General features: G+C 39.9%; 5 protein-coding genes across 7 annotated transcripts in view; 3 read left to right on the top strand and 2 right to left on the bottom strand.

Moving 5' to 3' along the window:
- LOC105677720 (serine protease inhibitor dipetalogastin) overlaps positions 1-6,866 on the top strand; it is a 32,482-nt gene extending 25,616 nt beyond the window's left edge. The window contains exons 3-9 of the mRNA XM_012376532.2: positions 524-833; positions 1,510-1,653; positions 2,113-2,277; positions 2,412-2,576; positions 2,975-3,097; positions 3,672-3,848; positions 5,593-6,866. Coding sequence (XP_012231955.1) covers positions 524-833; positions 1,510-1,653; positions 2,113-2,277; positions 2,412-2,576; positions 2,975-3,097; positions 3,672-3,848; positions 5,593-5,824 — 1,316 coding nt within the window. The 3' untranslated portion in view covers positions 5,825-6,866. The remainder of the gene's footprint in view (positions 1-523; positions 834-1,509; positions 1,654-2,112; positions 2,278-2,411; positions 2,577-2,974; positions 3,098-3,671; positions 3,849-5,592) is intronic.
- The window catches only part of LOC105677719 (apoptosis-resistant E3 ubiquitin protein ligase 1), an 81,209-nt gene extending 72,678 nt beyond the window's left edge, over positions 1-8,531 (bottom strand). The window contains exons 1-4 of the mRNA XM_012376528.2: positions 8,401-8,531; positions 8,235-8,312; positions 7,780-7,834; positions 4,254-4,364 (exon numbers count right to left, since the gene is read on the bottom strand). The gene's annotated coding sequence lies outside the window, so the exon portion shown is untranslated. The remainder of the gene's footprint in view (positions 1-4,253; positions 4,365-7,779; positions 7,835-8,234; positions 8,313-8,400) is intronic.
- A 19-nt stretch (positions 8,532-8,550) lies between these two features.
- LOC105677724 (eukaryotic translation initiation factor 4B) lies at positions 8,551-12,575 on the top strand. 2 transcript variants are annotated; one of them, XM_067353713.1, is made up of 12 exons: positions 8,551-8,701; positions 8,905-9,039; positions 9,390-9,571; positions 9,703-9,810; positions 9,890-10,118; positions 10,208-10,450; positions 10,560-10,911; positions 11,653-11,704; positions 11,787-11,892; positions 11,976-12,078; positions 12,161-12,227; positions 12,298-12,575. In XM_067353713.1, the coding sequence occupies exons 1-12, from the start codon at positions 8,692-8,694 to the stop codon at positions 12,364-12,366; spliced, it is 1,656 nt and encodes a 551-aa protein (XP_067209814.1). In that variant the 5' UTR covers positions 8,551-8,691; the 3' UTR covers positions 12,367-12,575. The 2 variants fall into 2 exon arrangements, with proteins under 2 accessions (XP_067209814.1, XP_067209815.1); XM_067353714.1 differs by having other exon boundaries at positions 8,568-8,701; positions 8,908-9,039.
- Positions 12,576-12,726: 151 nt separating this feature from the next.
- Sec15 (exocyst complex component Sec15) lies at positions 12,727-17,060 on the bottom strand. 2 transcript variants are annotated; one of them, XM_012376519.2, is made up of 14 exons: positions 16,919-17,060; positions 16,650-16,759; positions 16,085-16,250; positions 15,711-15,997; positions 15,520-15,622; positions 15,198-15,440; positions 14,938-15,105; positions 14,773-14,844; positions 14,560-14,694; positions 14,124-14,494; positions 13,821-14,055; positions 13,597-13,738; positions 13,331-13,517; positions 12,727-13,271 (listed from the first exon to the last, which is right to left on the bottom strand). In XM_012376519.2, exons 2-14 carry the CDS (start codon positions 16,715-16,717, stop codon positions 13,145-13,147), a joined length of 2,304 nt encoding a protein of 767 aa, XP_012231942.1. In that variant the 5' UTR covers positions 16,718-16,759; positions 16,919-17,060; the 3' UTR covers positions 12,727-13,144. The 2 variants fall into 2 exon arrangements, with proteins under 2 accessions (XP_012231942.1, XP_067209791.1); XM_067353690.1 differs by lacking the exons at positions 16,650-16,759; positions 16,919-17,060 and adding an exon at positions 16,338-16,566.
- Positions 17,061-17,102: 42 nt separating this feature from the next.
- Positions 17,103-23,039, top strand: Msh6 (DNA mismatch repair protein Msh6). The gene is made up of 20 exons (XM_067353674.1): positions 17,103-17,384; positions 17,687-17,860; positions 17,969-18,054; positions 18,136-18,207; positions 18,285-18,491; positions 18,558-18,692; positions 18,774-18,909; positions 19,017-19,297; positions 19,384-19,509; positions 19,594-19,678; positions 19,764-20,040; positions 20,118-20,273; positions 20,348-20,505; positions 20,570-20,658; positions 20,737-21,027; positions 21,122-21,337; positions 21,409-21,588; positions 21,681-21,858; positions 21,946-22,097; positions 22,260-23,039. The coding sequence occupies exons 1-20, from the start codon at positions 17,264-17,266 to the stop codon at positions 22,515-22,517; spliced, it is 3,378 nt and encodes a 1,125-aa protein (XP_067209775.1). The 5' UTR covers positions 17,103-17,263; the 3' UTR covers positions 22,518-23,039.
- The last annotated feature ends 652 nt before the right edge of the window (positions 23,040-23,691 follow it).

The following is a 23,691-nucleotide window of genomic DNA, read 5'->3' as shown; positions in this document are numbered from 1 at the left end:
CGCGTAATAAATCTGAATGTTCGCTGCTGATTAAAAGGCTTATCAGCTGCCTAAAAAATTAATGAAAAATCGAGTGCTAAATTCACAGCAAAATACGAAACCGGAAAGGTACGCATCGATGACCCCCGATATCACCGCGCTTCGCGTCGCGGACGGTCGCGAAGGGAAAAGAATGTTGCCGTCATATTCTCTCTCTCTCTCTCTCTCTACCCGCGGTCGACGATAGCGATCTATGGTAACGAGGATCCGTTCATTCGCAAAATAGATGGCCGCGATAAATTGCGCGCGGCCGGTTAAACGAATCACGATTTCCCCGAGCGTCGAAACGCAGCCGTTTACGCGTGTTGGAGCGCCGGAGTGATTTGTACGTCGCGTTTCGCCGCGACGAGGCCGCGGACGTATATGCGCACACGTACACACACACACACACACGGGGGATCTCGTTTCGCCTGATGACTGCGCGTACGCGAAATCCATCCCACGTATCTCATTATTCCGCGCCTGCTCGCGCGCTCATTTAAAGGCGTTACCGTGGCCACGGAGAAGACGGCCTGCCTGAGGTCATCCGGTAGCAAGTGCGAGCACCGCTGCCCGGGCGATCAGGATCCGGTATGCGGCACCGACGGCCGTACCTATCTCAACAAGTGCATGCTCCGGGTGGAGATCTGCCGGGTCGGCATCGAGCTGTCTCACCTCGGGCCGTGCAACAATATTTCGGCCCACCGGGAGAACTGCCCGGTCTCGTGCGACTACGCGCCGCTCGACGGACCGGTCTGCGGAAGCGATGGCAACGTTTACAAGTCCACGTGTCAGATGAAGCTGCTCACTTGCGGGTACGCGAGTCTTCTTTTAAGGATCTGACGAGCTCTGAGAAGGTTGAATTGAAAAAAGCTGCGAAAATCGTGCTTAATCCTCTCAGCCTCGTCGTATCACTTTATAAAAATTTAATTTTATGAATGTTTCATAATAATGAGTGATGTATTCTCTATAACGATAATTCTTTCAACAGGGAGACTCAAAAAATTAATATATTCCCGACGTTCCGCTAAAGTCAAACGTGAGAAAGTGGTTTGTAATTCTTCATTTTTCACGAAAAGCGAGAAATATACAAGTAGATTCAGATAACAAGGAATATTCACGATGAGAAAATTGTTTTTAAAAAAAAAGAATAAAAATGTTTACGATCTCTACATTTCTGTGTCCGTCGCGAGTATGTTAAATTTTATCGCGTAAATATCTCGGGATTTCTTCTCCGCGCGGCAAAATTATATGCGTTGATATCTACCCGCGATATTCGTGACGATATTTTAAACTATGTTTCTCAGATTCTACGCGATTTTACAAATACCATAATTCACTACGGACACCGTTTTTACCGTGCGGTATCCCCTCGTAAACCGCACGCCGCATTATCCTGCGGGAAGCGGAATTTATTTCGCCGAGTTTCCACGGCGTAAAACTAGCCTGGCCGCGAAGGAGCGATTTTGACTTTTTCCCGTCCGTTCGCAGGCAAGGCGTCGTGCGTACGAATAAGAAGCACTGCCAGACCACAAGACACTGCCGTGAAACGTGCTGGCGCGGTGCCAGGCCTGCCTGCGGTAGCGACGGCATTTTGTACTCCAACACATGCAAAATGCGAGCGAAGAACTGCGGGTAAGCGGGCTAAATCTATGCAACCTGAATTGTGCGGGTCCCTCGCGCAAAAAGTCCCGCGAGATCTCTCGCAACTCTGCCCCCCGTCCTTCTCCTCCCTTCTTCTCCCACCGCCGCTCCCTGTACGCACTCAATCATTTATGAATCGCTTTCCCCGTACTGTTCGTTACAACCCTCCGCGCAACTCCAAGCACACTCGAGCTGCCTCGTTCGCCTCTCAATCATGCTAATCGTCCTCTCCGCTTCCACTCATCCCGGATTTTTGCCGGAATATCCCATGCGCCTTGTTAGAAACGCGAAGCAGTTAGTTGACCTAACGTTTCGCGATATCTGGATTTCCTCCTTAAAGTGGCAACCGATTGGAGAAACTCCTGGACTGAATTTCCTGCACGCAGATTCCTCGCCGCGATTTTCAATCGCGTGAGTATTGTTGCGCTCTAACTTGTCTGCATTTTTCAGCAAACACGTCTTCGAAGTGCCGATGTCGTTCTGCGTGTCTCGCGAACGAACATCCGGAAGCAACGCGTGTCCCTTAGAATGCAAGAACGAGCCGGAAGTGTCGGTGTGCGGATCGGACAGCAATATTTACAGGAACGAATGCGAGATGGAAATGCTAAACTGCGGGTCTGTATTTCATTCACCGCCGCGGATTATAGATACTTAAATCCTATCAATGTCCTTCCTTTAAAAAGTAAAAGTTGAAGCTTCCGCTGACCGCTTCCTCCGTCATGGATCTTGAGCGAAATGTTAATCAACAGGCATGCAAGGAGAAAGATAACGGTAATCGACTTCGAGAAGTGCCGATCCCGGCTAACGAAATGCATGAAGCAACAGCAGAAGTGCGGAAGCGAGGTGGATCCGGTTTGCGGTAGCGACGCGAATACCTATCCGAATCAGTGTCACATGAACGTGGCGGCTTGCTTGTAAGTTGCATACATTTTTCATTAAGAAAAAGAACCTCGAAATTTATTCAAACCTGTTTCTTGTGCGGCCAATTTATCTCTGAAATATCAAAACACGGCAGCGCTGCAAGCAACCTCGAAAACGTAACTCAACCGCTCTATCGCGATTTCAGCTCTCTAAAATTTCTATACTGTAATCACATAAATTATGACGTCAGAAATGAGAAATTATGTAAATTCTTTCCTCACGATATATGTCGAGATAAATTAGCTTTTTTTTCGCGTGCCATATTTGCGTTTAAAAAAATTTGACACAATTTCTCGCTACTAACGTTATAATTTAATGTGATCAGAAGCCTTAAAATGTTTGATTAATCGATACAACGGATTCATTTTTCTCAATATTCGACGCATTTTAGAAAAGGCATCCAATTGGCACATGTTGGCGAGTGCACGACCTTGAAAGAGACCGAACAGTGCCCCGAAGACTGCGCCGAAGTACCCGAGGAACCAGTTTGTGGAAGCGACGGCAACGTTTATCGGTGATTAACAGCGTTATTCGAATTCCAGAACGTCCGCCGAAGGTTTTAAGGGCGGGTGCGGTCGTTTGTTAAAACGCGACGAAAGACCTCGAGCCTTTTTAATATCTTCTTCCACTCTGCGATCCTCGCAAATCAAAATAAACTGTCCGAGATGTTCGCGCTTAGTCGATTTTGCGAACAACTTTATCGTCGATTTACGATGAAATCCGCGATATTATCATTTTTTTATTACAGAGAATCTAATAATTTTGTTTTTAATATTTGAACAAAATTCAAAAGTGTAAAAATCTTTCGAAATTGGAACGATAAATTGTTCGAAATGTTCGCGCTTGATCGATTTTATCATCGATACGGTGAAATCCGCTATATTATTATTTTCAATCAAATCAAGTCCAATATTTATTGGACAAAAGTGGGAGTCGAGCGTTCGAATAAAATTCAAAGTATAAAATTCTTTCAAGCAATTTTGCGGTTTGCGCTTGAATGCGGAATATTTGACAAAGGCAATCATTAACGGCTGAAGTGTGTTTCATAGTTCGGTGTTCCGCGAATGCGTCATGTGTTTGCATTTCAGGTCCCTTTGCCATCTGCGGCGTGAGACCTGCGGGCAGAGAGTGGTTCAAGTGCCGGCACAACACTGTCGCACCACCGCGCTCTGCAACCAGATCTGCAGCGGGGAGCGTCAGTTTGTTTGCGGTTCCGACAACAAGCTCTATCGCAATGAGTGCGAGATGAAGAGGGACAATTGCGGGTAAGCCTCCTGACCGCGGAATGTTACAAGTGTTTGCATGTTTGCATGTTTGCACGCATCACCTGGCGCTTTCGTCCGATAAATGCGCGATCAGAGATCATAAATTAATCTCGAAAAAATTCTCAAGAGAATGCATTACGTCATAAATCGATCTTACCTTCTTCTTGCGGTATCTTATTTTTTAAATAACATATAACAGCAAATAAGCAAATAAATAAAATCGTTAGACTAATCGAAGAGACATCGAAAGGAGGAGCAAATCTTTTTATACATCTCGCGATTGTTATATTTAAATTTTTCTTATGCTATTTTTTAGATACTTTTCGCAATTGAATTGAAAACATATCGCGTAATATCGGAAATATAATAATTCTGAAAAGAAGTGAATAGCTTAGCACGACTTACCTTTCGACGAACAGCAGAGACTATGTGAAAACATCCATAAAGTTGGACAACCAGTACGGGCGTAGCGAGCTATTGAACTGCCTTCATCACGTTGTTCTCGTACTTGAAAACCTACGGACATAACAAGCATCGAAACTTTACGATCGCGCAACATACAATGTTTCGAGTACAACGAACAATAAGCAGCTATTTCAAGAGAATGCATCTAAAATTTTTAACTTATAAAATCCAATTAAAATCTCCATAATTGCGAATAAAATTGCAGGATAAAATATACGCTCCAAATTAATTTTCTCTTTGATCATTGCCTCCGTGAAATTCCGTCAGAGAAAGTAATTGAATTGCTTCAGAATAATTTTATCGCGTATTTCGACCTCAAATATAGATATGATTTTCATTCTCATCTCGCACGGTAAAGAAAAAAAAAAATTGTTCCGACAAAATTTCATTACTGGAGATAGAAAAGCTAATGATTAAACAATTTCGAACACGATTGTTGCATTTATTCAAAAGCGCCTAGAGAGCGTGGCGCGTCGTGTCGCGAATATTAATTTCGTTGACCGCGATCGTGCTTTTTCTCCACCGATACGGTACTTTCGTAGACTTTCATTACGCCTGATCGCGCGATCGAAATGCGCATCTGAGGACGAGAAGGACGCCTGAAAAACTGGTCCTCGCGCGATCAACGGTTAACGCGTGTTTATCGCGTGTGATGAAAGTCCGTACGCGCACGCCGTTTTACATTACATCTTTTTTACGGAAGTAATAAACCGCTCTTCTATCGGCTCTCTTGCCGCATACTGACGGGATGTTTTCGAGTACCTGTCGTACAAATACGGGAAGAAAGTATCCTACTTCGACATCGCATAATTGAACACAATCGCGCGCAATCTCGAAAGTAGATATTATCGGTGTGCCTTTGCGCGACCTATTTTCCCGAGGAAATCACTTCCTATCTTCGACCGCTTTCTAACGCGCCCGCTTCTAATGCACCTTCACCAAATATAATCAACGGTGAAAAGATCGTAACATCTTTCCTCTCGATCGTGAAAAAAATTGCTCGCTCGGACAATTTTCAGCACAGTCGAAAAAAAAGGAAAAGTATCGCGGCTTCTTTGCCGTCGACTGTACGCTAAATAAAAACTAATGGAAAAGAAATAAAAACGCTGGGAAATAGTTAATGCATAAAATATCGCATGACGTGGGTACTAATTAAAATCCGTTAAACTTGCCGTAATTATTTCTTAACATATGAAGTGGAATAATTTAGCCGCTTGGTTAATAATATCCTAACGTCTCGCGAGCGACGAAAAATAAAGAAAAGTAATTTTTATTCCAGGAAACACGTGTACGTCGTGCCTATGAAGCGATGCGTCCAGGGTTTCCTGTTCCGCGGCTGCCAGAAGATCTGCCCGCCTTATTACGATCCCGTGTGCGGCACCGACGGCATGACGTACAGCAACGAGTGCTTCCTGGAGATCGAGAACTGCCGCAGCAGGAGTCTCGTCACGAAGAAGTACCACGGCGTGTGCGGTCAGCCGACGGAGGAGCCGAAGAATTATCTCTACTGAGCACGATCCGAGCTCGCGACACGGTGTGATACGAGAGAGGGAGACGGGAAGGGGAGAGAGCGAAATCGATCGACGAGATAATTCGGCTCGTATCGCCCGGAATCGGGGAAGCGACAATCATTCAGCATTCATCCGACACGAATCTCCAAGTGTTTTCAACCGCTCCGAACGGAATCGGCCGCCAATTCGATGATTTCCGATCGATCGAGTGCTCGCGCTGTCCGTACACGTCTCATTCGTCGCTCTCAAAACGCCATCCCAGACAAGCGTAATGCGATAGAGAATATAATTTTCACGCGAATTCGATTCTGATTCCGACCCGAAACGCGCTGACATTCCGCAGGGAAAAAAAACGCGATCGTGGGAAAACGAGCCTCTTGCCAGTCGCAAACCGCATTGTTATTGTATTGTTACTGCTACTTCTACGATAAATATACTACCGATTACCGATCCTTTCCCGGATAATCGCGCGACCGTAAAATGATCCGCGCAAAATTACGGCAGAATCAATATTGCAAGTCAAAGCTGATCGAGAATTAATCATGCGAAATATTTCACAGAAAATTCATCAATCCTTTTGTTTTTCGGGAAAGGGTCGCCAATCGCGTATCGATATAGTCCTTCCGATATCTTTGCACATACTTGACGGTATAGTCTCATTATTATTTATTATAGCATTAATCATATACGATGCGATTTCATGTTTTTTTTTTTTTTCCTCCACAGCTGCGCCCGTCGTTCTTATTACGGCTATTAATGTATCAACGCGATGTTTGCCAGAGCGTATTCTTATTCTAGGGGAATGTTGTGCTACTATTATCTCCTTCCGATAAGCGATGTGATGTGTGTTCATTTATTTTATTACTATTATTATATTATCATTGCAATCTTAATTTATTATCGAAGTATGCGAGATTCCTTTTTTTCTGTATCGACACTAACACTGTATACGCTTCCAAACGTCAATAATAAATCATATATGTATATTTTAAGATATAAAAGAAATCTGCGTGAATTATACGCATAACAATATCGAGAAAAATGATGCACGTTATTTATTTTCACGTAAGATTTATATTCCAATAATCCAGACACGTCCCGACATATTCGACCACGTATTAACAGAACAGTAATTATTGAATATCTATAAATGTAAAACCCGGAAATAACATTTTAAAAAGTTAAAGAATTCAGTTTTTGTAGATAAAACAATATAAAGTGCATGATATTTAATTACACAATAATTAATACGCACAATACAAATAATAATTAAATTAAATCCATTGCAAATATTTGATTATCAATTAATGAGGCTAGCGCGCTAGCCTAGTAGAAAGGGGATAAATATTTGGACCTCAACACAACGTCGTCGTAAGATCGCTCCGCGTCTGTCGTGTATTTTGCTTTTCAAATCGAATCGATGTGTGAACAAGCATCGGGATTTAAAGCCGAAGAAGCGCTCAAGACCGCAGCGCTGCTGTTGCAACAGTTGGTAAATAGCATTGTTCTTTATTATTTGCATAAGATTATATAGTACATAATATATTTAAGATTAAATCAGGTCATATATTTGTTCATATTAATTATTCTATTATCAGATTTCTGAATCTTAAAAATAGATATAAAGTAAATATCTCATATTCAGTAGCCAGACATTTAAAAAGTAATCATTGTTAAAATCATAATGTTTTCTAAAATATTTTTCTCATTTTTTTCTATACATACTAATTAGAGTTTACAGAAATAAATATAAAATGACGATTATTAATTGATAATCAATTAAATATTTGCAACAAATTTAATTTAATTATTATTTTTATTGTGCAAATTAATTATTGTGTAATTAAATATCATGTACTTTTCATTCTTTTGACTACAAACTTAACTTATTAACTTTTTAAAATATTATTTCCGGGTTTTATATTTATAGATATTAAATAAGTATTGTTACTCACCAGAACTTTCCACAGCAAAACTTCCGCAACAAAACTCCCGTAGAACTTCTCGCGTCTGAAAAACCGATAAATTTCATTTTAAAATCTTGATGATTTTTACAGCTAACAAATTACGTTAAAGTCATTGTCTTAATTGAAATTGAGAATAATTTAAATTGCATATTAAATATTGCGTACTTAATAACGTATAAAAATATAACTTAAAATCATATTATTTCGAAAAATATAAAATCTAAAATTATTTACATAATTTATAAATATGTAATCTATACATATAATTTAGAATCTTAAAAATCTGTAATATAATCTATAAAATAAAATATTCTGAATAGAAACGCAAGACAAAATTCAAAAATTTCACGTAACCTTGCACGTAACCTTGTAGTTTGTAGCAATGTTTGTCATAATACTTATTACAATTTTACCATATATTTCAAAAGCATCATAAAACTTACCAATACCAATTGTAAATATCAATCGCTGATATATCGATAAAATATCAATCGACTTGTTAAATGCAAGGTAATATCATTCTGAAAACAAAATAAAATAATAATAACGGTCAACTGACATAAACTAATAGAGCACGAAATAAAGCATAGGACAAGATAATGAACTAACCGAATAAAGTATTTGCACTGCGTTTGCGCAAAAGTATTTGCAGCTGACCTACGATATCCAATAAAAAAATTTATTGCCTAGAATTATTTTTCTATTAAAGATTGGACGCAGTGCGAATCATGTAATTCGTAGCATTTTCAGGCCAATTGCTGCCAACTTGAAAACCGCTCAATGACGAGGTGTGCACATCTCGCATGAATATAGTCCATGCCTTATGGATTTCTGAAATTGTCCGTGTGGTTTACGTAGGCACGGACTGGCACGTATTTTCGTGAAATTTCAACCGCAATCATGTCCGCAGGTATGTTCTCGTTCGGTGCAACAGTGCGTCCTGAGGAATAATTTTTTTTAGAGAGTATAAGTGACCCCGGGAACGCCGTCCGCGTCAAAATTCATCCTCCACACGCTCACACCTAACCAAACTGCACGCGACGTGCTCACCATGCTTTCGATGTTGCGCCAGCTCTGTAACGATATGCTCTAATGACGTCCATGTGTGTTTAGCAGGTAAAAAGGGTAAGAAGAAGAAGGGAGTTACCGTTGATTTGATGACATTCCTTGGCGATGATCGAAATGGACCGACTCCCAATATGCCTATGAAATCGTCCAGTTGGGCCGATGATGTAGAGGACGATCATGGTGAGTTGAGAGAATTGTCCTTGGATTCGGCAATTCAGCTTGGAATTGATGCTTAATTTTAATGCAAATTTGTTGTTATTTCTTGAAAAAATAAGTAGCCATGTCTTTGGACTGATTAAGTATATTTCTGTATCAGCATCAAGAATGCAATGTGTATATTAAGCTGTGAACATTGCAAGTGCAAGTCTATGCAAATCTAAAATACAATAACAATTATTTCATTATTTTGCAATTAATAATAAAGAATATCTGAGTGTTATACTTTTTTCTAATGATAATAAGTTTATACTAATATCATTAAAATAAAAATTATTTGAATTTGTATCATACCAATTTTTTCAACATTGCAGAAGGATATTCATCAAGAAGTAACAAAGATCCAGTTATTCTACCAACAGCTCCTAGAGCTGCACGAGGACCAGGAATTGACGAAGAAAATATTCCTTCAAGTCCTCCTTATGTAGCCTACATAAGCAATTTGCCCTATGATGTGGATGAAGCTGATCTGGCAGACTTCTTCGCAGAAATGAAGGTGCTGCAAATATTTTTATCATAACACAATATTTTGTTATAAATTATAATTGTACAATTTGATAATTTTAAAAAATATGAAAATTTATTCTGCTGTTTATAAATTTATAAGTCATAAATTAATTTTTACAGATTTCAAATATGCGTTTGCCGAAAGACGCGAATAAGATTAGAGGATACGGATATGTTGAGTTCGAGGATCGCCAGAGTCTAATTGATGCTCTTTCTATGACAAATACAGTAAGCAACCGATACTTTGCGATCTTTAATAGCGAACACAAATTAGAATGAAGAAAAATAATTTGCTACATCTTTCTAGACCATTAAAACGAGGCGAGTGAGAATTGAAGTCTCAAATAGCAGTAATGATGATCGTCGCGGCGGCAGAATGGGTAGAGACAATCGTAGGGACAATTACGATGATCCGGAACGCACGTCCGGCGATTGGAGGAGCGGGCCGCGCGAAGAATTACCCGAAGGTGATTCCTATCGTAGTCGATACGATAGAGACCGATTCGACAATAGAGATCGCCGAGATGACAGAGAAAGTATGTACATTTTTTCTGAGTTTTACGCGCTCAACATTTAAAATAAACTAAGAATGATTAAAAAAAAAAACCATTTTTCTGCGGAATAGGATATGATTACGATAACAAGCCTGGTGCCTGGCGCGAGAGAGACAGCAACGACAAAGGAACAACGTTCAAGGAAAGGAGCGGCTTCAGAGACGATAGCAGAGAGAGGGAGTGGAGTCGCTTCGGCGACAGAGGAAGGAGCAAAGAGAGAGACGGGGACAGAGGCAGCAGTTTCGGATCCCGTCGCAATTACGGTGATTCTTCTGATTGGGAGCGAGGTCGTCGGCAAGATCAAGACTCCAAACGTGAGTGTACAATTAGCCACCGCGCGCGCGCGCGCGATAAGATACGCGTTTATAACATCGTAAAAATCGTTGAACCAATTCTTATCTTTATTCAATTGTAATTATTCAGCGACCGAGGCGCGACAAAGACCAAAACTGCAACTGCAGCCCCGCACGAAACCCGTGGAGCCTATTGTCGTCGCTGATGACGCGCCAGCTAAGGAAGACTCGGCAGACTCGAAATCGCCATCACGATCGGATTCGGCTCAACGCGCCCCGGAACGCGCCCCGGAACGCGCTCCGGAACGCGCCCCGGAACGCGCCCCGGAACGCGCCCCAGAACGCGCCCCGGAACGCGCCTCCGTGCCTGCGACCAACATCTTCGGAGCTGCAAAGCCGGTCGACACGACTGTACGTGAACGGGAGATAGAGGAGCGTCTCGCGAAGTCGTATGCCGAATCGCGTTCCCGGGAAGAAACTGGGTACGTATAACATCAGCGCAATTCATGAAGCCAAGTCATTGCAATTTAATTCTCTGCAATCGATATTTTGCGTCGAAAACTAACGTCATGTTTTCAGAAAAAATACCATTACACTCACAAATAACACAACATTCTCTCTTTCTGGGTCGTTTCAATCAACGTGACTTAAGAAATTTAACGCTAGTTAAATTAACCTAATTATAGTGGATAAAGTTTCGAAAAGCCCACACCTCCGATTTGCCTCCAAACTACGCTTTTTATTGTACTTTTGCGCGCTGATTACGAATATGACTATGCCGATTGGCGACAAGGTTATTTTCAAAGTCAAAACTACTTGAAAAAACTCGAAAAATATCGCTCATTTTAACATTATCTTGATAAATATTGATGTAACAAAGAAATGTTTCAAATAAAAGTTTTAGCTCTTGAAAAAATACATCATTTATGTCCTATACATTTTTTTTGCATAAAACCAATATTTTTCGATAAAAATGAGATAATGCGTTGTAAAGTGTATGCGTGGATTCAGGGTTCTGCCCCCTCCCTCCCCCCTCGGAGGGGCATCCGCGCATACACTTTCCACGCGAAGCAAGGTTCCAACCCAAACCCATGTGTATTGGTAGAAACCAATGAGCATTACTTTTAAACTCAGCTTTAACTGAGGGTTTGCTAAACTGCCGATTAGGTAAAGTTGGTAGAAACGGGTCTCTGTGTTCACTAAACATTCTGATTCTCTTTCAGGGACAGAGACAACAAAGAACGCAGAGATGGCACTTGGGGTCGCCGCAACGGGGTAAATGTTACGCCATGTTAAAATGAAATGCAAATAATACTTTTGAAATTATACCTCTAACGTGAACCATTTCCACGTGCAGGAAGGACGCGAGGACAAAGATAAAGAAAGGAGCCGCCCGACTTGGCGGTCGGAAGAGGACAGAGGTGCTCGACTCGAAAGGTCCGCGCCGCGATCTCAACGCTCTGGTAGATTTTCACAAGCTTTTATCAAATCCCTGTTTACGCGCAGTTAACTTTGAAAGACTCTAATAAACAATATATATTCACAGAAGAACAAAATGGATCCAAAGCATCACCAGCTTCACGCGGACCACCGGCACCCAAAGGATCGCAGAAATCCTCTGACAAAGATGTCCGTACTGCTCCGGAAAGGTATTAATGGGAAAAGATGGATATTTTTGTGTTGAGGTATATTCGACCTTATGCTTATTTTTCCTTCGTTATTTATTCGCAGGGACCGCAAAGATAAAGAGAAGGATGAAATTAGTAGGATGCCGAAAGCAAAGGACGAACAAGCTCCAGTGAGTAAAATGAATTGTTGTAGAAAATTATCGATAAACCAAGAGACAACGTTTAAAATTTCTTTCACAGAATTTTGTAGCTTCCAACAAGTACTCCATGCTACCTGACGATGTGGATCCGGACAATATCGACGAATAGTCCTAATTTGATTATAAATTTACATCACCGATTAAATTGTGCCACACCGCAACACACATGCATATTATTATTTGTTTTACCTCTACTAAATATTGCATGGTTTCGTCATCAAACCAAGTTTATGCCCTTGGTATACTGATCTACTGGAATTCTTGTTGATTTGTATTTAATCTCTATTTTAATATCCTCAATATAACTATCTATGTATACTCTTATGTACTTTATTTTCCGGTGAAACGACATACGAAATATTTCGACATCATTAAATTGCAAGTTCCCCTACGATTTCGGAACGAACGACTGTATTGATCATTTTGTATTTGATTCCGAGGATAATTATATTCTAGAGGTACGAAGAAATCTAGGAATTGGAACTTTATACATCATACTTAATTTGCTGTACAGTGATTGTACGATATGTGACTCGTTTACATGTAATATAACAATGCCAATATAGAAGGAAAATGATTAAAGTAATAAGTATACGGGAACACAAAATACGCGTTGTTTTTTTCAGAATTCCCATCTTTCCCTGCATATATAAGCGTTATGCATTCAGAAAAATTATCAAAAAATATATAAAAAACATACCATAAATATTATATAGATATGTAGAAGGAAAAAAAACAAAAAATATATAATATATAAATAAATTGTCTCTAATAAATATTCATGTCAAGAATTTTGTCTAATACTAATATATAAAAATTACTATATTTACAGAAGTTTTCAAATACATATGTTACATTATTGATTTAATTTTTTCCTTCTACATTCTCTACTGCTGCTGAGTAGTCTGTGCCAATTGACGCAACTGCTTTAGCACAGTCTCGAGCAGTTTCTTTTTATCTCTTTCACTTTTCTTTAATACAGAAAACACTGTTTTCTTGTCGGATTCTTTCAACCTGTAAGAATGTTAAACGATTAAAACAAAACATATTAATACAGAATACACAATACATACTTTTCCAGCAGCAAAACAGCCATGTTCGGAGTTACTAAGTTATATTTGCTAGATTCATGACCGTAATCATGAAAATAGGTAGGCCAGTCCCAGCTCATGAATAGATCTAATAATTGTCTTAATTGCGAAAAGTATTGCAATAATATTCCTTCTGGCAGGCCAACGACTGGCTCGGAAGCAGCAAACTCTGAAAGTTACAATAAAGCTTCAACTTTCTTATCTACAAAAAATATGATAAAACGTTTCAAAAGAATGTAGAAATTTACGTTCACACTGTATGGTGTCTAAGTTAACTTGCTGCAGAGCACCCATGGATATCTGCTTCACATCTTCGCTGATTAATATGCCTAATATGGCTTTCGCAATGTGAGAACATGCAGACTTACATGCTACTTGAGCTACTTCATCCTGAAATATGAATTATAGATTATCTCTCATAGATTATATCTCATATATTGTAGAATCATTACATTGTAATATTATAATTTACAGGTAGGTTAGTGAAGCATGTAAAGGTGCTCTGCAAGAAGGCTATGAGATCTGTGATGAATCCTGAAGCGTGTCCTTGCGGCTCTGCCAAGTTCCAATCATAATTCTCCAACTCTAAAAATTCATCCAGCTTATTCTTCAGTTTATCGCAAATCTGCTTCTCGGCGTCGTCCCGTGCAACTCGAAACATGGCGGATTCAACACTCATACAGCTTAACTGTCCTTGATGTGGCGTGCTAAAGAATCTTTGTATTACATAATGATCCATAAAACAAAAGAAAGTGGCAATTCATTAGATTCTTACCCAGTAATGTTAGTCACAAATTCTTCCAAATATTTTGTGGATTTCTCGAGATATCCCGTGTTTATGATAATTTGCACTACTTGCAAAAGCGCTAACGATGGCTTGCGAAACAACGATGACAAACACCCACTGAAAGTTCTTGTCAACAAAAGATTTGTTGATTTACATATCATCTCGTCGATTTCCGTCTGCGTGAAGTTCAAATCTTCTGAAAATTTTAGGCAAGCGTAAATAAACTCTTTCACTTGCTGATAAACCTTCGGCACCATGTTTGAAAATGGAAATTTCTTAGGAAACTCAGCTTTCTGCAATTCCTCGTCATGATAAGGAAATAGGTTAAGAATTTCGTCGTATTCTGCTTGCGTTGTGACCTGAAACAAACAACGAATCAGAAAAAGCCAAATATTTCCGTATAAGTGCGAATAATAACAATTACCTGGATTGGAAGAAAACTATCTTCGTCTAAGATATCTCTAAACACTTGAACCCAGTGCTGCATCAGCACTTCGTTGTAATGTACTCTGATTTCTTGTAGCAGATCCCAAAGCTGTCCTATAGAGTAGCCGTAATTCTGTTTACAAGAAACTTTCCTTGAGATACATACGCGTGTGTAAACATAATCAATGACAAGACGATATATTTTACTTACCCTCAGAGTAGTGTTGAATAGCATGATAAGATTCTTAATTTTTAATATAAGTGTAGCGTCTGTGCAATATGCCTAAAATATAAACATAAATTAAAAAGATATTTAATTAAATACAAATGTCTATTCTTTTATTGAAATGCAGTGGTTTTCAGAGTACTAATTTACCGAATGCGTGCGTAAAGCATTGACTATAGTGGATAACGCCATGGCCCAAAGCTCGTCCAAGTACGCACGAGTGGCTAGTCCGTTACCGGTATTTAATATGTGATCCTCCACCACGAAGAAACCGATGATACCGTGTAAGTAAGTCTGATAACCGACTATACTCTCGTGCTGAAAATAAAACAATATATTTTGTTAAATATCTGTTAAATATCCAACACATAGATCATGTAAGCATAGCAGTATTCAACAGATGGATTTACCATGTTAATGGGCGGTTGTAAAACTAGCCTGGCTTGTTGCTTTCTTTGTTGTCTATAATAATTCTTAAAAGTTTCTCCTTCACGAAGCACAGTGTAGATATGCATACATCGATACACCGGACTGAAGTCCATTAAATCTTGAGCACTCAGTTCTTCTTCTCCCTCATTCGAATGATTGTTCGTGTAAGATTTTTTTTTCTTCCTGCCGACGATTTCTGCTTCAGTTGCTAACTGTTCAGCAGTCTGAATATGTAATTAAAAAGATTAGATCACATAAAGATAATAGAGTATTAATTATTAAAAGGCTAAAAATTGTACCTACATGCCTCATCGCGACTTCTCCAATCTTTGGCGAATACTTTCTGATATTTTCCAAGAAATCTCGTAAGTCAGACATAGAGGCATCCTTTATATTTTCTCGCAACCTGAAATAAGAAAAACAATGCATTAGTACTTTTTGCAAAGTATTTATCACATATAACAAAATAAAAAAAATGTTCTCATTAAACTTACTGTGGAATCTGCTGCGTGATTTGAGATGAAAACCTGTAATTTGTCACTTTTGGCAGATCGTGATGCTCCAACTGTTCCAGTGTCTTCAATGCTGGATAATAACGCTTATCCTTTAATTGTTTTTGCAACTTTGCATAAGCAGCTAAGACGGGAAGGCACATAGTAAGACTGTCTACAGCAGCAGCCATATTGCTCTCGACTTTGCGAGCTTTCACAAGTTCCTCACCCTTCTCGATCACTTTAGTAGATGTGGCGGTAATGCATTTATCAAGCTCCAATATTTCTGCCTGTATTTATGTTCAAATTGTATAGTATTAAAATTGCATAACATGATATTATAAAATCAAATATCATTAATTTGATATAAAACTAACATTTAATTGCTGTGCTTGTGAGCGAACTTGTAAGAGTTCTCGAATGGAATCGATAAATCCCTGATAATGATGATTGCACATCCTCTCGATATCTTTGTCATGAGCCTTAATACGATCGTCGAGCTTCTCCATAAACTTCTGATGTTCGTGGCCATCGTAAATTGCTCTGAAAACATAAATTGAATAACAGTTTCTGTTTTCTCTTACTCATGTGAGTGTTCTGATCACATGGCACTATTTCCACTTTAAATACCTAAAAACAAGACCTATGCTATTAGTATCAGTAGACTCTATTTCATAAAGCAGATATTCATGCTTCGGCACCATAGATGATAGGAGACTTTGCGGTGTGTTAATTGACATCCTTGACATATTACTACCCTGTTAGAAATTCGTCCGAAATACAAGTTATGTGCGTGCACGTCTATTGCTACCCTTCTTTAAAGCCACCCCCTCGAATGCGCATATGCGAACTCGAGCTCGTCGCATCTGCGTGAAGGGGTGGTTTTGCCGGGGGCGCGTACTTCGATCTGTTTTTCCACCCTTCGTGCGTAAATTTTCTTACCGAAACGTCGGGCCCAGATAATCGTCGATGCCCTCGATCTCCTGAATCAAAATGTCGTATCGCTGCATCGTCGCCAAGGCCGAAAATCAGCCGCACCGAGAACTCCGAAACTGTCAAAAAAGTTTGACACATCGATTACGAGTCCCTTGGATCACGATTAAATTGTGGATTTCTCATTTATTACTGTAATTATTCTTAGCATAATTTTATTTCAATTTCACCCTTGTCCACATTCCTTTGATTACAAGCGCTATTTTTAAGTGACTTACATTAAATTATTGTTGATTATTGCGATAGCATCGCCCACAACTTGCATGAACCGCTATCATCGCCATATTTTCCATAGAATACGAAGCTACATAGTAAGGACATCGACTATCGATCTAGTAAAGTCAAGAATGTAATCTCTTGTGGGGACAATTCAGTTTATGCATTTGTCAGCACTGTAAATGGTGAATTGCGAGCTTCGTGGAAGACCGCGAAAAGAACACGTTTTGCCGGGCTTTTGATGCATTCATTGCACCGGTGCATGCCTGCGTGCATGCTTTCTATCTGTATTTTCCATAAGTGATATCGTCTGAAATTCATATCGTTAGATTGTGTCAAAGGAAAAAATGCCGAAGGTAAACACGATACTTAATTATTTCACGTCTCCGAAGACTGTCAAGACACCGGAGGCGAAAAATGTGGAGAGGGGAAAATCGCAAACTCCTAAGAGAGAACAAAAGAAGAAAGGTTCGTTCCGAAATCCTGGCAAAAATATGTTACAAATTACGCTAAACGACACGTATCGAGATAAAATAAATCATGGTCTCGTACGTGATATCATTTCTCAGCATTATGTGTATAAAATGGCAAAGTCTCTTATTTATTTACATACGGCTATATGCAGTCATATAACTCTTGACAATAATCTTAAATTTATGTACATAGATATTATAATTAATAAAAGTTTTGCCTTTTATAAAAATTACGCACTCTGTACTTAATATAATTAATATTCTTGTGACTACAATATATGTTATGGTTATGTACAGAGTTTGTCAAAACTAAAGGAAAAGAGAATAAAAAAAATGATGATAGAAAAAGATCATACAAAAAAGATGAAGAGCATGAGGAAGAGGATGAACCTGCAAAGCCCATAAAAAGGAGACGTCTTATTATTCCTGATGTCGATTCTGGTGAAGATTCTGGAGATGATTTTAAGCCAGGTTTGTGAATCACACGAGTAGTAAAAACTTTGAGTTATTATAATCTCACATTAAAAAGACAAGTCACTGCAAAAGATAATTTATATATAAAATATTTTTTAATTATAGGTTCTGAGCCTTCAGAATCTGAATCAGAATCTGAGGGAGACACAGAACATGATTCTTCCTCAGAAACAGAGGAGGAAACACCGGAGGTAAAAATAATTAATCTTAAACTATCTGAAATCTTAACATTGTTACAAAGGAAATCACATTTAATATAATTATTCTTTCAGAAAAAAAGAAAAATTTCTAACGTCAGGTCCAAGCCAGGCCCAAAAAATCGTTCGCAAACCAATGGAAAGGCAGTAAGCATATAATTATTTACAAAACTGATTTCCTTGTAAGTATTCCTATGTGATTAATGCATTTGATATTTTTATAGAACACAAAAGAGTCTAAGCAACCTGTGCAAACTCAGAATCAATCTACAAGCAACGGACTTCCTGCTACACATACCTGGCCTCACTTAAAATTTGATTTTCTTCAACCAGGAAAAATAAAAGATATTTGCAGGAGAACGTCAAAGGATCCAGATTACGATCCAAGGACTCTCTACGTACCTGTTGACTTTTTGAATAATCAAACTCCTGTAAGGATCCTTACCTTGCTTTATCTTATGTCTCCATTGACAATTAATCATTTCAAATTTATTTAGGCAATGAGGCAATGGTGGGAGTTGAAAAGTAAGCACTTTGACTGCGTGCTTTTCTTCAAAGTCGGCAAGTTCTACGAGTTGTATCACATGGACGCAGTTATTTCGGTTAACGAGCTCAGCCTCACGTACATGAGAGTAAGTCCAGAAACATTCTAAAAATGTAAAAGATATTCCTCTCGAGAATTCATTCTTTGACATAAATTATTATCATTAAAGGGCGAATTTGCGCACTCTGGATTTCCCGAAATCGGATACGGCCGTTATTCGGCGAGTCTTATAGAAAGAGGATACAAAGTAGCGCGAGTCGAGCAAACCGAAAACCCGGAGATGATGTCAGTGCGTTGCAGCAAAAGTATGAAATCGCGCAGAAACATATTTGCATTTTTATCCGTATGAAAGAACATGGATTTAATTATAATTATATATATATGATGCATATTCGTACCGTTCTGTTTGCAGTGTCTAAAGTGACAAAGTTTGACAAAGTCGTGAAGCGAGAGATCTGTCAAGTCAGTACCAGAGGTACGAGAGTGTATACTCCGCTGGATGTGGAAGCGTCCACGCCGAACTCTAATTATCTGTTGTCCTTGGTCGAAAAATGCAATCCTGGTTCGACCATCAGCACTTTCGGAGTGTGCTTCATCGACACGACGATAGGCGAATTTTATCTCGGCCAGTTTGACGATGATCGCTGCAACTCCAGACTGTTGACTTTGCTGGCTCATCATCCACCGGTTCATGTATGATATTGCAGTTTACAATAATTTCTTCTAGCTTATTGTTTTAAATATGTTTTGTTATTCAATTTTTGCTGTCTGCCTTCTAGGTATTATACGAGCGTGGTAATTTATCGCAAAAGACTCTGCAGATTATAAACAGTACGCTACCAGCTGCGTTAAAAGAGGCGCTACAACGCGAGGTGCAATTCTGGTCTGCTACAACCACGTTAAAAGTTAGTATACAATAAACAATAATTAGTATATTAAAAATTAAAGAAAATATAGTATTTGTGAAATATACCTTTTTTTTTTTAAAGAAACTTCATGAAGGAGACTATTTCAAGAATGAACAGGATTCCAGCTTTGCATGGCCCGAAGGCCTGAAACCGTATCTCAACGAAGGTACTTAGCGATAATTGGAAATCTCCTGTATGTTTGACAGTAGATATTTTCATATATAATACAAATTATTTTTGTCACGCATCAGGAGACAGCTTGGGTTTAACACCAGCTGACAACAAGGAACTGGCGATACATGCACTGGGAGGATGCGTGTACGTGCTGAAGGACTTTCTGCTCGAACAGCAATTATTAGCTCAGGCTTGCTTCAATACTTATATTCCGCCAGACTTCTCAGTTACGAGCAATCTCAATCTCGCGAATAACATGGTGATAGACGCTGTGGCGATAAAAAATCTAAGGATTTTCGGAGAGGGTTCGCTCTGCAGCGTGTTGGATCGCTGCTGCACTGCGTTTGGCAAAAGGTAAATTTCAAATCGCACGTGCTTGCTTTTGTACGTCGCTCTGGACAAAACATGTATTTTTTTTTTTTTTTTTCTAGATTGCTGCGCGAATGGATCTGCAGACCGTCTTGTCGCAAAGCCGTTATCATGCAGCGTCAGGAAGCCGTGCAGGAGCTGTTGGACCGAATAGACGTGACACAATCGGCTCGCGCAATCTTGTCGACACTGCCGGATCTGGAAAGATTGTTAAGCAAGTTAGTAAGAATGAATTGTAAATAAATCAAATTTATCTGTAAAAAAATACAATATTTGTTTACTTACTCGACAGAATACACGCTCAGGGAAATGCAGCCCGAATGAAGAATCATCCTGACGGCAGAGCCATAATGTTCGAAGGGCCGACGTACTCGAAGAGAGTAATCGTAGACTTCACGACGACTCTCGCGAAATTCGAAGAAGTTCTGAAGTTCATCGAGCAGTTTGACGGTACGCCTATTTTATTTTACATTTTAAATTTTTTGCGTGTAATCTCTAATTATCTCGATTGCAGATTTCAAAAGTAATCTGGTGACTCGCTGCACTCGCTACGAGCCGGACGGTGAATTCCCTCATTTGAGGGAAACTTTAGATTATTTTAAGGTAGCGCTTCCATTTTCCACAATTTCTCTGACTGTTTATCTTGTTTCTTACTCATCGTCTGCATTGCTGCAATTTCAGACCGCATTCGATCATGAGGAAGCTAAGAAGCAAGGTTGCATTGTTCCCAAAAAAGGAGTGGACGCCGAATATGATTCGGTATTGGCCGAACTTGCGGATAACACGAAGGATCTGAATAAGTACCTGGAGAAACAAAAGCAGCATTTCGGTGTAAAAGTAACATTTCACGGAACAGATAGAAAACGTTATCAGATCGAGATTCCCGATTCGCAAGTTAAGAAAGTCGGTCCCGGATACGAGCTGCAGTCGGCACGGAAAGGCTTCAAACGCTACTACACCGCCGAAGCAAGGGTAAGAGAATAATTCACACTTAAAAAAAAAAAAACCACAATTTTTGCGGTGAAATATTTTCAGCGATACAGAAAGCTAATTTCGATCGTTGCAGGAGCTTCTAGCGAGGCAGATGAACGCGGAGGAGCACAGGGATAAAGTGCTGAAGGATCTCAACAGGAGAATATTCGCGCAGTTCAGCGAAAAGTACGATATGTGGCATACGGCCGTTTACAAGCTGGCCACTATGGACGTGCTCATTTCTCTCGCGGATTACGCGCGAAGCGGCGACATGTGCGTCCCGGAGATTCACGACGGATCGGACGGCAAGGTAACGGTATCGTCCGTGTAACGCAATAAATATATCACTTACGCGAAATATAGCAAACAACATTCTTGCAGATCTTCATCGAGATGAGAGACGGAAAACATCCTTGTATCACGTCTGACGACTTTATACCCAATGACACCTTGCTAGCGACCGACGACGCCGCTTCTCTCATGATCCTGACCGGTCCGAACATGGGCGGCAAATCGACTCTCATGCGCCAAGTGGGCCTGATCACGATCATGGCGCAGATAGTAAGTTTCTTTGGGGGAAAAAATGCGCGCGAGTGAAACTCACGATCGACTATCGCGTCTAAAACATGTGTTTCATTTCCTTACGTAATTAGGGCAGCTACGTTCCGGCCAGCTCGTGTAGCGTAACTCTGGTGGATCGTATATTCACGCGGCTGGGCGCGAACGACGATATTCTCGCCGGTCAGAGCACATTCTTGGTGGAATTGAGCGAAACCGCCGCGATACTGCAACACGCTACGCCCTATTCGCTGGTTCTTCTCGACGAGTTGGGTAAGGATAATCGTCGCTAACTCGCTGGTTATCGTTCCTACTCCGGATGCGAGACTGATAGAGTAATAATAATCATTTATCTTGCAGGACGCGGCACGTCAACTTATGACGGCACCGCAATCGCGGCTTCGGTCGTCGACGCGCTGACCAAGCTGAAGTGTCGCACTTTGTTCTCGACGCATTACCACTCGTTAGTCGAGGATTACAAGACCAATAAGGAAGTCACGTTGGCTCATATGGTGAGAATCTTTCGTGTACTTGCGACAACATAAAAATACGCACGCATTGTAATACAATCTGTAAAATTGTAATATAACAAATAATCTTATATGTAAAAAATAATCTATGGTACATTTTAAGGATTTGATAAAAAGTGTTTTTACGATACATTGATTTTGCAGGCCTGCATGGTGGAAACGGAAGAGGAAGAGGAAGTGTCGCAGGAGACGGTGACGTTCTTGTACAAGCTCAGCGAAGGAGCTTGTCCGAAATCCTACGGATTCAATGCTGCTCGATTGGCAGGCGTCCCATCTACAATCACAAAGAGAGCGCACGTGATATCCAGCAAGATGGAGCAGGAAACTAATAATAAGCAAATCTTTACTGCTCTTTGCAAAGCTAATGCTGCTGGAATGAGAGAGCTCATCGCAGCCATTTAATTGCGCCAAGTAAATTTTTACGTAGATATATAAATATAAATTAAATGTTCCTTAGATGATAAACTCGTATAATTCTTTTTGAAGAAAAGCTGTTCGGAGAGCAAAGTGTTCACTTTGCAACTTAGATCTGTAATTCGACACAAAATATTTTTAAGAGATTAGTTACCAGTTTGAAAATAGCGTATAAAGACGGGCATTAATATCTACATTTTTATCATGCAAGACACACATTTTTATGAATGTGTTAATTGCTTTCTAAATATTACCGCGTTATTAATCTGTGAAATTAGATGTAGCAGTCTCAGTGAGATCCTTCGATTTAAGTATATTTGACGTATGTTCATTCTTCATTCATTTTCGTATAGAAATTAAGTTGTTGGTTTCTGCGAAGCCAATTGATTTCTGTCACGTTTACTCGCATCTTAATCCTCCATTTACACGTACCTATAATATTTTTTGCGTTATCCTCTAAGTTATATATTAATGTACTATATTTTGATAATAAAAACCAACATAAAAGTACATTGTCGTGGACTCCAAACATAGCGCATCCTAAAAAACCCAGCGTTCTTCAATCCTTTGTTTACCTGTTTTGGGGAGAAACTAGGCGACGTATCTTGCTTACAAAATTTTATTAATCAATGCCAGAGTACAAAAAGGCTACTTATGACGAATACGATGCATTGTGTTACAAACAACTTAATTTTACTCACACCAAACGACCGCGTAAGAATCTGCGTAGAGAAGGGAGAAAACAACGGATACATGGTGCACGGCTCTTTGCTGTGAAATAAATACCTTCGATTACGCGCTGCTATCTTATAAGAGAAAGAGAAGCGGGGCGACGGGCCTTGCGGAGTGCACGACGAGCGAAGGACGAGGGACGTCCTCCGTTCGCCGGGCTCGCGGCTCTCCCGTCGCCCGTTAGAAACAAGATAAGTATACAATACCGATAAATAGATAAATAATAATAGCTCCACGTGAATCGAGTGCGCACGATAACGATGTTTCTCACTCATTTTGACTTCTGAGAGACGGCGGCACGGCGCGAATCCACCTCTACAATCCCGTGTATCCTTTCCGTTGCCGAAACGCGTCGCGATGATGATCTCCTCTCGCGGAGTGATAACGGGCGGAGGGGGGGATTTTCCTGCGAACGTCGTCGGCCGCGTCT

This window comes from Linepithema humile, chromosome 4, assembly GCF_040581485.1.
Source record: "Linepithema humile isolate Giens D197 chromosome 4, Lhum_UNIL_v1.0, whole genome shotgun sequence".
Taxonomy (NCBI): Eukaryota; Metazoa; Arthropoda; class Insecta; order Hymenoptera; family Formicidae; genus Linepithema; species Linepithema humile.
This window is presented reverse-complemented; position numbering and strand designations above follow the sequence as displayed.